Source organism: Lissotriton vulgaris, chromosome 1_1, assembly GCF_964263255.1.
Source record: "Lissotriton vulgaris chromosome 1_1, aLisVul1.2, whole genome shotgun sequence".
In the NCBI taxonomy this organism is placed as follows: domain Eukaryota; kingdom Metazoa; phylum Chordata; class Amphibia; order Caudata; family Salamandridae; genus Lissotriton; species Lissotriton vulgaris.
Window position 1 is genome coordinate 1,513,187,239 of NC_141685.1, and position 13,221 is coordinate 1,513,200,459.

Here is a 13,221-nt window from a genome sequence, read left to right on the forward strand (position 1 = left end):
GGACTGCATTTCCCAGAAAGCTTTGAAAAGAATGTATAACAGGGCATTGGAAACAGATGAGAGCATTACCATTTGATAAAGACGGAAGTCAAACCGCGTTATGGGGCTCTGAAATAAAGCTGTAATTATGCTGGTTTCCCTAATAAACTCCTTTGTGAATCATAATATGAGGGGTGTTGGTCGTTACCCCTAAATGCCGCACCAGCGGCTAGAGTGCACCACAATTTATGGACCACCTTGTATAAAATATATATGTTAATATATTTATAATGCCTGCACTTTATGACCTTTCTTGAAGGAAGGTGGTTTCTCCACATCTATAGATCTGAAAGACACTTATTTCAACATCCATTTATATGTCAGACACAGGAAATCCCTTTGCTTCATGGTGGCAGGCCCCTACTTCCAATTAAAAGCCTTGATTTTTGGTCTGAAATCCGCACCAAGAGTTTTCACAACATACAGTACTCCAGTGGCAGCCTTAATAAGACAGAAAGGGGTATGGTATACCCTGGTATACCCTACTTGGATGACTGGCTCATATGGGTACCTACCTAATAGCGCCAGGACACCCCAGGGTAACCGTGCCCTATAAGTGCGATTAATATAACATAACCTTCTCTCAGGTATTGAAGTTGTCAGTCTCAAGATTTACACACTCCAGTTTGGGAATAGCTATCTACCACAAAATTCTCACCGTACACCAAGCAAGACTATCTTTTTACTTCAGGCAAAGATTTCCATTCACCTAGGTATGATTTATCCCTCTCAAAATAGAGGGGAAACGTTGATATTACTATTAATCTCTTTGCAAACTAAGAATACTGCCAGCAGTGAGGACACTAAGTGCTATTCTCTGAACTGTATCCTTCTGCATTCTTCTGAATCCTTATTGTCATTTAAAAAATGAGGATGATTCAAAAAGGAGACAGGAAGGATGTTGTCAGGGTGACTTACCCAATGAAATAGTTGATAAGTGGCAACGTTTTTAAGTGTCAACCATTAAATCTAACAAAACCCCAAATACTTTTGACAACAGGTGCATTTCTCACGGGATGGGGCACTCATCTATAGGACATGGAAACCAATGGTATATGGATGCCAGGTGAGTGCAGTCTTCACAAAAATGTCCCAGAACTAAGAGCTGTACGATATAACTTTGAAAGCTTTTCTACCACTGGTCCAGAACGCTCATGACAGAGTTCAGGCAGAGAGCACTACAACCATGTTTTATATCTTGATTCAGGGAGGAACCAGATAAGTCACTCTTTCCAAAGAAGCACGGAAGCTTTGGAAATTGGCCACTTATAACAATATATACATTTCATCAGAGCATGTCCCGGGAGTGCACATCAATGTTGCAGATCGCCCAAGCGGGCACTACTCCGATATTCATTAGTGGCAGTTAGACGACAACCAGTTTGCCTCTCACCTTTCTCAGGTGGGATATTCTACAGTGGGACATGTTCACCACAGAGAAGAACAGCAAGTTACTAACTCTACCAGCAACGGGCCATGCCTGAGATCCAGCGGAAATGCCTTTCAAATGCTTTGAATGAGAAAGTTTATATATGCCTTTCCAGTGCAGCTCATTCCAATGGTCATTCCAAAGTTACAAATGGAAAGATGAAAGACTATCTTGATAGCTCCGGCATGGTCTCAGCAAAATTAGTTCCAAGATCTATGGTTCTTGTCAGTACAAACACCGATCCAGTTCAAATCGGACCCACATCTGCTTGCAAGAAACAACAGAAAACCTTTACATATTTATTACTTCAATCAAAGTACATCTAGCAGCAATTTCAAGATTTCAGAAAAAAACAGTGAGTTATCTTTCTTCTCTTCGTGTATTATTAAGTTATTAAGGAGTTTAAGAAAGGATTCTTTAGACTCTAGCCCCCTTTACAAGATTGGCTCTGGAATGGCAGGCGAATACGGTTTGGTAGCCTTGATGAGTCAACCTTTTGAACCACTACACAAAGCAAGTATGCAACATATATCCTGTAAGATTGCTTTCTGCTAGCAATAACCTCTGCTAGAAGAGTGAGTGAATTACAAGCGCTATCTTGTATAGAGCCCTTTTAGATTTTACAAACAAAAGGTAATGATAATAAATAATCCAGAGTTTATCCCGAAGGTACCATCGATTTTTCATTGAAGACAAAAATAGTGCTTCCTGCTTTCTTTCCATATCAAAGACTGAAGCTGAAAGATCATTACACTCCTTGGATGTCATAAGATGTTTAAAGTTCTATTTACAGGCCATAAAGTCTTTTTTTGAAAAAAAGATCAACTAGTTGTAGCCCTTGGAGCAATAAATTGAAGAGGTCGAGTTATGAAACAGACTAGTTGCATGCATCATTAAATCCTATAGGCTCCTGAATAAGTCGTTGACAAGATCAATAAGAGCTTATTCTACAAGAGCGATGGCAGCCACTACAGGTCTTTTTGTAGGTCCTTTGCTAAAAGACATCTCCAAGGCTGCCACCTAGAGAACTACACATGCTTCCACCAAGCATTATCACGTCAGAGATACAGCAGTCAGAAGTGCTGTGCTCCAGAACTTTTAAAAATAAAGTAAGCCTCATGCCCCATCTACTATTTTCACATTTCGTACTGCAATAATAATCTTAATTCAAGCATGTAAATCTATGACAGAACCAACAATAGAGAAGGAAAAAAGTTACTAACCTGTAACTCCGGTTCTCAGCACTGGCATCTCTCCTTGATTCACATGTGACTCATCGTCCTCTTGTCATTAGGCTTCCATTTATCCTTATTTTATGTTCTTGTATGAACTAGAAAAATCTGACAGCTGGAAGCTTCAGGCAGGGAAGACCTGATGGTGCTGGTCTCTGATTGGCTCCCTTTTGGTTCATACATAATTTGGTGAATGGGTTACTAAAGTCTATGAGAAATGTCAATGTTATTGAGTGTATGTATGGCCAACACAGCCATATTAACATTCTTAAATGAGAGTTCCCAGTCTGACGACAGGGAATGAATCAAGTATGTGAATCTATAATAGGGGCCAATGCAGGAGTAGTGGAATTACAGGTAAGTAACTTTTTTGCTTGCGTGCCATTAGTACACACTGTGTGCACGGTAATGCCTTCAGTGCACCGTACTTTACTGCCAAGCATTGCCCACATAAAAGAGTCATGAAACTCTTTCAAAAACATCTATATTTTTCTTTTCTATATCTCAGATAATATCTTACATCTAAAGTCTGATTTTGTTGTGATTGGTGGTTGCTTCACAGATTCGTGAACATCCTCCTTCCTATGGAAGCCAGGACTGTGGGAACACGCTTCCGCTGGTGGCAACCCAAGCATGATGGCCTGGATCAGAACGACTGGGCAATCGACAACGTGCTGATATCTGGTTCAGCAGACCAGAGGACAGTGATGCTAGACACTTTCAGCAGCGCCCCACTTCCTCAGCATGAACGCACTCCTGCTGATGCCGGTCCGACTGGAAGGATTTCCTTTGATATGTTTGGAGAGGAGAAAACCACAGGTAACAATATGATATACGGTTGTGTTCAATACACCAGGTAAGCCAGTATACAAGTTAAGAGTTTTATCTTTGCTAGCTCGGCTAGGGAAGTTCAGGGCTGTGAAGTTTCAGCAAATTTGCATCGGAAATGAGTGCTGAGAGATATTGTTTCAGGCTTTTCTCTGACATTTTTCCATACCATTCTGAAAAATGTTGTAATCTTCAAGGACATGTCTTTATTAACCCCTTCCCTGTGGGGGTAATTCCCCCACGGCGCGGGGGGGGGGGGCGGCACCGCGGTGCTCGTGACGAGCCCAGCTCGTCATGAGGCACAGTGGCGCTGTGCTCATGACGAGCTGGGCTCATCACAACTCCGCCCACTAATTGATTCTCTAGCACAGGCGGGGAATCAATTGCACGTGGGAGTGCTGCAACCGTTATGACGAGCCCAGCTCGTCATGAGCACAGATACACTGTGCCTCATGACGAGCTGGGCTCGTCATAAGCATGGAAGGGGTTAAACTAATTGAACTCAATACAAGGCATTAGCAGTCTTTCAGGTGTCTCTGTAACTAAACTCAACAGACTTCGATTTGAAGACCACTGAGATTAGCCTTGTGATTGCTTGTTTTCTAATGGTATACTTTCCCCCATTCTTCTGTGCTTCCCAGAAGTATTTGTAATGTAATGCTCCACTTAAACATCAAAGGAGACGCACACAAATGTGCCCAAACATTTGATGACAGGGTAATTTATTACTCTAAATCCATTCTTGAATACTTGATGTGTAATTTTGTAAGCATTATCATAGTATTGGCAAGCGCGGAGAGTAAACATACAGGCATTTCAGCGTGCCATAGAGTTGTATTCCGATGAGTTGCTATGGGGCATTGACAGATGGGAAGATCAGGGCGGTCTTCAACTTTCGCTATACCACTCACCATAATTTTCTATGTGTGTTGTAGACTTGCGTGTGGTCTTGAAGCCTACTGACAAGGCTGCATTGCAACCAGCATTAACTCCCAATGCAAAAGGGAGAAAAGTAAATTCTAATGTTAATATAATTGTTTTGATCTGTCAATCTCTTTTACATATGTTTACTTACACTCTGTTATCTTTAATGGGATAGGGTATATAATTTAAAAGGAAGTGCAGCTATGCATTGCATGCTGTGCATTTTAAGTATTTATGAAGTTCCTCCAAAAATTATATACAATCACAAGAGTCTTCAGATGTTGCGGAAGGAGGGCAGCATTATTTCTGGCTTGCATGCCTGTTACCTGCATCGCCCTTTCTTATAGATTGTGAATCAAACATTAAAGCAATTGTCTGAAGTGCCAAATTAATAATGAGGCGTTGAATTCTCGAGAATTAGTATATGTGAGAATGTTCAAGTATCCGAAGTAATTGCAAGAATATAGCAAGGTTTGATTGACATGTTGTGTATATCCCTGATGTGGTCAGCATTGAATACAATGTTTCATGTTTTTTTAGTAAAACGAATGAATGTGTAAATAACTCTTTCTCCGTTTAGGTCCATTGTATGTCAATGTATATACTTAATAATCTTTGCATAAATCCAACATGGCTAATTGGATTCGGCCATTAAGTGCACAAATCTCTCTATAAGCATAATGGGAATTCATGTAATGTTCAGTTATTTAGCGCAATTGTATGAGTATGTCCTAAGAATCTGGTCGCATTTTGGTTGGAGCTTTTTGAATGTCTAAAAATCAAAATAAAAGAAACTTAGATAGCCTTGGTCATATTTTAATGACTGTGACAGAACATTCCAGTGTAAATATGTTTAAGAGACAGATATGGCATGGTTATGGGTGGAATGAAATGGGAAACCTGGGAGTGGAGATACCCCCAAAGGGATATCCATAGTATAGTGTCTTTCAAGGGCTGTATGTAAAAATATCATGCACAGAAATATTGTCTGATATAAATATTGTGTCCTAAATCTCGTTTATAAAAAATATCATCACATTAGGTGTACATTTTTTTAACCCCTTCCATGCTGATGACGGCCGGGAGCCGTCATGGCACACAGTGCTTGTGTGCTGATGACGGCTCCCGGCCATCATGACCGCACCCGCGATTGGAATGTGCCGCACAGGCGCAGAATCGCGGCCGCAGCCAGGGGGTTACTATTGCCTCAAAAAAGGGTAATTATTTGTAAACATTATTTAGGACAAGTTATTTTTGTCAGATGATACTCAGTAAAATTTTCTCATGAGTTTGTTGAGGGAGTCGAGAGGGGCGGAAGTGAGAGATTTCGGTGAAGATGCCAGTATTCCATGTGAGTATATTAGTAACCTGTAGCCCAAGAATTAGACTTCTCCAGGGCGAGCACTGCTACTGTCTGTCTTTGTTTGTCTTCTAAAAGATTCAGAGCAGTGACAGAATGTTTGCGAATGGGTAGGCATATGGTATAGAACAAGTTGCATGGTTCTCATCCATGTACATAAAGCCTATACTATATAGAGCAAGAGGTGATGGAATTGATTTGGAGCAGTTGTTTTCGATGGAAAGTGGAAGAGGAAGAAAAGTGTTCTTAGCAGGTCATGGCTATAAAGGACAAAAGCACTTACCTGAGTGAGACTCCTATCTCTATGGTTTAGTCTTAAGTATGGCTGTTCCTATGCATACTGTATAAGCAGCTTGTGCTGCCACAGTGTTCTCCGAGTGCCACTATATTTGCTAATGCACAGCATGTGAAAATTGTCAAGTTACCATTCTGGATGGTAATTATAGTTTTAGTGAAAGGATTTAGCTCTCTACTCTTTAGAGTTTTCTGCTGTTTTCTGGATTCTGCACGCTAGGACACTGTTGCCCGGTGCCCACTGCATGTACTCTGACCCATAAAAACATGTTGACTTGGTATATACCTAATTGGTGTATATAGGTTACCTATAAGTCCCTAGTATATGATATAAAAATTATCCATGGCGTGTAACTTAAATTTCACTAGTTGACTGCAGCAAATTTTGTGACTGCAGACATACCACTAGTAACCTGTCTGTGCGGGTTTAAACTGAAAATCTGCCCTGGAAAAAATCCCCCCTTTTGACAGTCATAAGCCCGCCTTATACATTTTAATATGTCACCCATAAGTTAGCCGTAAATGTCCATGAGGCTGGGTGTATGATGTTTAAAAGTCGGACATGTAAAAAAAGTTTGACATGTCCTTACATTGACAAAGCTCAAAAAGCTATTTTCACTGTAGCAGGGTTAGCTGTTCCACAGGGAAGCATTGGTATACTTAGTTAAAGTTAATAAAGTTATTTCCACCTAGGAACAAGATAGAAGGTTAACTCTTACATTAAAAAAATATTTAATACAAATCCAGTTCATTGGGAAAGTTGGATTTGTAGCAAATATTTTACCAAAAGTACTTTTAAACAGTTGGCCTGCTGAAACCCTCTAGTAGCCCATTTGCCGGACCTTCCAGCTTCACCCAGGAGCTCAATAGCTTCCTAATTAGGTGTGAATTTGTTCACAGAGTTAGGCAAATGCCTTGGGTGTGTGTAGAAGTTGACTCCCCGTGACAGGTTGGCCAGGGGGCTTTGCCCAGTCCCTTGCATATCTTCAAAGGATGCCTACCCTTTCACCGGCAGATGTAACTCACACCTAGGTCTGCCTCCCTTTGTCTAACTAGCTAGACAAGGACCACTCCCAATGGAAGAGTAGCCGCCCCCAGAAACAGTTTTCAGTGACCACTGAAAAGGGTTTGCTCATTTTCCTGACCAATCTTCCAGAGTGGGCACAGAAGCTCTGCACAAAGGAGGAACGGTTCTGCCATGTTGGAATTTGTAGTGAGGGGCACTCTGGTATTGTTTGCAGTAGGGTATACAGGAACTGCTGCAAAAATAGGTAAGGTTACCCCTGGGAAAATTTTTCCTATTGGTTAGGGAGGGTTCAGTAACCCCCACCACCCACAAGCTACTGCCAGGCATAGATGTGGCACTCCTGGGCACCCTCTTCAGAACATCACTGGACCTGTGGAAGATAGAAGAAGGACTGCACCTGCTGTTGTGACCTGTGAGGAGAACCCAGAGGGCTGGGCCTGCTCCAAATCGTTCCCAGTACTCCAAAGGGCAGTTGGCTAATCTCCTGTTAAACTGCAGGGACATAGATGCTGCAAAAAGCTCACTTTCCCTAAAGAGCCCAGCTGACCGGTTTCAACTAGTCCTGCGATGGACTCTGCTGTTGGCTTCTGTTGGAGCCAAGTTCTGTTCATGAAGTCATGGAATCCCTGGCTGTTGTCAGAGTGTACTACGTCTGCCTAAACATAAGGACTTAAAAAGTAAAAAACAACTTTATTCCTGGAGAACTGATAGAAGACTGGGACAAACTTGCCACGTTAGTCTGACAAAGGTGTGTTGCTGCTGGGCCAAAGATTCAGGTTGATCCGGATCTGACCTCTTCAACAGGAGAAAATCTGTTTCAGTGCCACCTGGCGGAGAAGGTATCCGGCCTCATGGAGCTCTATTCAGCTACTGCTTGTAGTCTTGCCCTGCTGGAGGAATCTAAGCTCCAAAAAAGTGACTGAGTGAAAGTAGAAATCTACACTAGGTGAAGGCACCAAAAGTATCTGGGCAGTTATGAACCTTCCTTGTGTTTGAATTTCTCCCTCTCTCAGCTTCCCCCAAAAAGTCAACAGTTTCAGTGGTTCTACATCCAACCGCTATCCAGCCTCCTGGAACCCATCTCGGCCATAGCCTGATGCCTTGCCCTGTGGAGGTTTCTTGACTCTGATTTCCTAGACTAAGTCAGAAGGTAAAACTTCGGACCAGGACACATTATGTCTCTTTATCCGACCCGTGAATTCATTGCGGTTGGCCTTAAACCTTACCTAGCGCAACTTATTGCTGGCGATTGGTGCTTTGCTCTTTTTGGTGATATTTTTTAATGTAAAACTTACAAAATTCATACCTCGGGCATGGCCGAAGTGGCAAAGATGGTGGACGCACTTTAGTGATGCTCCCCACCTCCTCGCTAATCATTTGCCATCTGCCCAAGTGACCCTCGTTGAGACCGCCCCTCCTGTTCTACACTTGACCAGGGCCCCCGTGGATGTTCAGGATTGCGCCCAAGCTTCACTGAAGATACTGCCACCGACGGAGCACCTGTATCAGAACGCTGTCTGCCACCGTGACCTTGCTGCGTGGGTGTGACAGATGGTAGGAGCAGCCACGGAAAACGTTGTTGGTGCTGGCCTCGGTGGTCTTGGGGGTGCGGCTCCTTTGGATGGAGGCTGGTCCCTCACCGCAGGCAGGCATTCTGCTTCATGCTGACCGTGTCGAGCCCCTGGGGCCGCTGAGAACCCAGCAGGCCCTGACAGAGTGACGGAAAGGACCCGGGAAGTGCACTGCAATGAGCTGGAGACCTGCTGCTCATGCTAGCTCTGGGGCCACTGGGGGCCCAAGAACTGCAGGGCCTGCCGAGGCACAAGCAGAGTCACCAGATCTACATGGACAGGTCCTGTGGGTGCCATTGATTGTCTCCTGGGACAGGCCTGGGATGCCAGTATTCTGGGCACCTTGTCGAGGGCTGCTACTAGAGAAGTTCCAGTCCCTGACAGCCTCTAACATGGCTGCTCATGCTTCCTTGGGGCAAGTGGGCTGTGGCTCTTCTGTAGTGATTCATGTGGCCGAAGACCACTATGGACAAAGACAGACTTACTCCATTTGCGCCAGTCCAAACAAAGAATGATCAATTTCCCACAGCGGCCATGTGTGGCCAGGTGTGGGGTGTCGGTCCCCCGGCACTGCAATGCACTCCAGCCAAACCAGATCTTGCTACCATCCCCCAGGTCATCCAAGACTCACAGGAAGCAGTGGAAACCAAAACGGAGGAGGTTAAAGTGGACATTTTGCTACTGTGCCAAGACCTGCGTAGTGTCGCCCATTGCGTTACTGAAACTAAACACTAAATATCGTCTATGAAAGATTATGTGACCACTCTTAAAACTCAAGTCTCCAAACTCCTCTGCACGGTGGCCGCACTGGAAGACAGGGCTGAAGATGCAGAGAAGCACAAGCCCAGTTATAACCTCTCGTTTGTAGGGTTTCCTGAGGGCATGGAGACCCCTGACCCAGAGCGCTTTCTTGATGGCTGGTTGCACTTCTGGGTCCCTGAGAGAAGCTTGTAGTCCTGGTGTGTGATTAAGCAGGCTCATCATTCCCTCATGTAGCGCCACATTCCCCCAATCCCCCCCCTCAGAGTGCTGCCATACCCTCTGGTTGCCAAAGTCCTCAATATCTCTGACCAGAACATCATTCTTCGTGAGGTCAGACCTTTACCACCAAAAGTTGTGCTTCATGGTCTTTCCGGACTATATACAACCAGTCCAACAGCGCAGGTGCTGTTTTGATGAGGTGAAATAAAAGCTCCACGCTCTACAGATCACCCATATAATCTCCTTTTTCTCGCAAAGCTAAAGCTAGTCTTCAATTCCCCAATCCTTTTCTTTGAAACAATGGAGCAGGCTTGGGAGTGGGTGACTGAAAAGACAAAACAAGAGAGACAGTTGTTTTTGAGGCAAGAACAACCAGGAGCTCCCTCCGTCTGCCTCCTTATTCCCAGAGGAGAAGGATTAGATCCGTAGACTGGGCACCCAACCCTGTGGTCGCTTGGACTTCACTGACTTGGAGATGGGGCGGGGGTCACCAAGTCAAGGTGGTAAGGTAACTCCACCACAATGTACAACAGAACTGTTCAACACCCTGTAATGGAACCCCAGTACCACTGGGGCCGAGATAGTCCCCATACATAAAAAAGGTTGCCTTCTCCTACCGTCTAATTATAGACCTATTAGCCTAATAGACACTACCCAAAAACTTATGGGACGGTTTATTTTAGACAGAATTCAGGGCTGGATAGAGGAGATGGAGATCCTGAGCCATATCAGGCAGGCTTCAGGTCGAGTACATCAACTATCAACCAGATATTTAGACTTCAGGTCTTATACTGGAAGACGATGAGTGTAGAGGGTAGCAGCCTCTACCTCATCTTCGTCGACCTGAGGTCTGCCTTCGATTTAGTTCCTAGAGAAAAACTGTGGAAAGTACTGTGTGATCTTGGGATCCCACCGTACCTTTTGGATGTGTTAGTGAGGCTGCACAGAGAGACCTATGCCCATGTTAGGTGTGGGAAACATGGGGAATTGTCAGCAAGTTTTCCGATGAAGCAGGGGGTTCGCCAGGGGTGTGTCCTGGCCCCGACTTTATTTTCCCTTTATATCAACGGGCTAATTGACCATTTACTTGGTGTTAAAGACAGCGATGCTCTAAGGTTAGTCTCGGGGAGGGTGCCGGCGTTGATGTTCGTGGACGACACTTTGTTGCTGTCCAAAACATCAACGGGCATACTATGCATTCTGGATGGCTTCGCTGACTTTTGTATCTTGAGAGGCTTGGAGATCAACTTAACTAAAACCAAATTCATGATCTTCAATCCCCCCTCCCCCTCCCAGGGCCACTCATCCGAACCCATTGTTAGACGGCACTCCCCTGGAGAGAGTGAAGACTTTCGAGTATCTGGGTATCACTCTAAAAGAACAGCTGGAGTGGGATACCCAACTGGCCAAGGCAAGCCTAAAGTTAACCCAAACAGCGGGGGGATAATGAAAATGCACAGACTGGCTACGTTTACGCCACCTGCCCCTATTATTGAAATCTATAAAGCGCAGGCTAGGGGGGCCACCCTCTATGGGGCTGAATTGTGGGGACACTGTAGGCCCTCTAACCTTACGAAAGTAGAGCATTCTTTCATGAGGAATTTAGTGGGACTCCCCCTAGCACACCCTTAGTTCTCCTCCGCATGGATCTACGGCTGCTACCCATTGACGAAGAGATTGGTCTAAGGCCCCTCATGTATTGGCGAAGGCTATGGGCAACACCAGAGCTGTCGTGTTATAGAGACGAACTCAGGGAGGTTTTGCCTATCCTGAGTAATAAGAAAATCCCTTAAGGGCTCTTAGCACCAGAATAGGGAGGCAGGAACTCTGGGAAGCACCGGATACAGCATGCCCACTAACAACTAAGGTAGATCTGGCGTGACATTATAGGCATCATAACCTGACAATCCTCCAAGTAATTTCTACTTCTGGACGACTGACAATAGAGTTTCTACAAGTGAAGGCTGAATACAAAAAAGAAGAGTTCCTAGATTTTATCTATCCTCTCCAGACTAGGAAACTTTACATTCAATTTAGTTTGGGGACTCTTCCAATTATGTCGTTCACTAGCAAATGGGATAATGCAAAGAATGGAGAATGCCCGGCGTGTAAATATAAGACAGAGTCTGAAATTCATGTGTTTTTCCTCTGCCCTGCATATCTTGTATCCCGTTAACGATGGATAATTCCAATCTGTAGAAATCTAGGATTTAGACACTGTTCTCAAGCCTTTAGGATTCTAAAGTACGATACCCACCCCCCTATTGTTTTTGCTGTCTCGCGCTTCCTGAATGGGATGTGGCACAAGCGTAGGAGCCTTCTAAAATAATTGTATGCAGAGCCCTATGTTTGCCTGGCTGTTAAAGAAATTCATGAAGGCACATATAACGTGGTTATTTGTAATACCTATTAACTTAGTTTTTAACATCGATAACTTTTAATGAATTTTGAAGTTGTTTTATTTGATTCCAGGGATGGTTAAACAACATTTTTAAATTGTAAAGAATGTAGAATACACAATTGTATTGCATTATTTTATGCTATTTATTATCTTGTTTGTCTTTTTTTTATATATATTTTATGATTGTATTAATGTACATTTATGGCCCGAGGTGGCTGAAATAAGTTATCGAATCGCTATGGTGTATAGCCTGTGTTGACCTACTTCCTACTTCATTAGATTTTAGCATTGTGGACTTTTCATAAAATTATTAGTGTATAAATCCCTTACCCTAGGTTATAGGGGATATCAACATCATGGTCACAGAGAAGGTGTGGTCCTTTTTAGTCACACACTAACAGAAAGAAAACCACAACAATAAACAACTGTAAGTCAATAAGGTGGTGGGGAGGATTATCCTCCCTCTCACTCATATGTTCGTGACTTATGTCATGATTCCAGATAATATATTCGATTTTTCAGACATGAAAAATCGTGTTTGTGGACAGCTCCTGGCTGCCCACAAACACACAGAAAGATATGGGGCAAATGGCAGGATTACTAAGGATTTGACTGGGGATTGATTAATTCAGGTTATATATATATACAAGTGAAGCTGTCTCTGCATTATTTGCCTCAGCCATGTAGTACTGGGGTTAAGCATGGGCGGAAAATCCGTTTCGCTCGCGGATTTTGCGGATTTTCGGTAAATTCGCAATCCGCGAGATTCGCGAATCTCCCGCAAAATCCGCAAATCCGCGAGCAGCGGATTTTGCTCGCACTGTTCGCGTGAGTTCGCGGCTTCCCAGTACAACTTCGCGCCCCGCGAATAAGTGCAAAATTGCAGAAATACGATCTTAGCAAAACTGAAACTACTTACCAGGTTCAAAAGTTCAGGCTCATCATTAGTAGCCATTTCCTGTAGTGCTTCCTGAGGGGCCCCTCCAGAGTTCAGTTGCCAGTTGCAACTATTATGTGACCCTGCTCTGAACCTCAGAATAGTTACACATATGCCACAAAGGTCCTGAATTACAGCTAAGGGAGACAAGCAGGAGCCAGGCTGGAAGTTCAAATCCATTAATCAGCCCCTAATTCA

General features: G+C 43.8%; 1 protein-coding gene across 1 annotated transcript in view; it reads left to right on the forward strand.

Moving 5' to 3' along the window:
- RELN (reelin) overlaps window positions 1-13,221 on the forward strand; it is a 1,675,658-nt gene that overhangs the window by 1,521,795 nt on the left and 140,642 nt on the right. Inside the window, exon 50 of the mRNA XM_086967429.1 lies at window positions 3,263-3,519. Within this exon, the coding sequence (XP_086823555.1) occupies window positions 3,263-3,519 (257 nt within the window). The remainder of the gene's footprint in view (window positions 1-3,262; window positions 3,520-13,221) is intronic.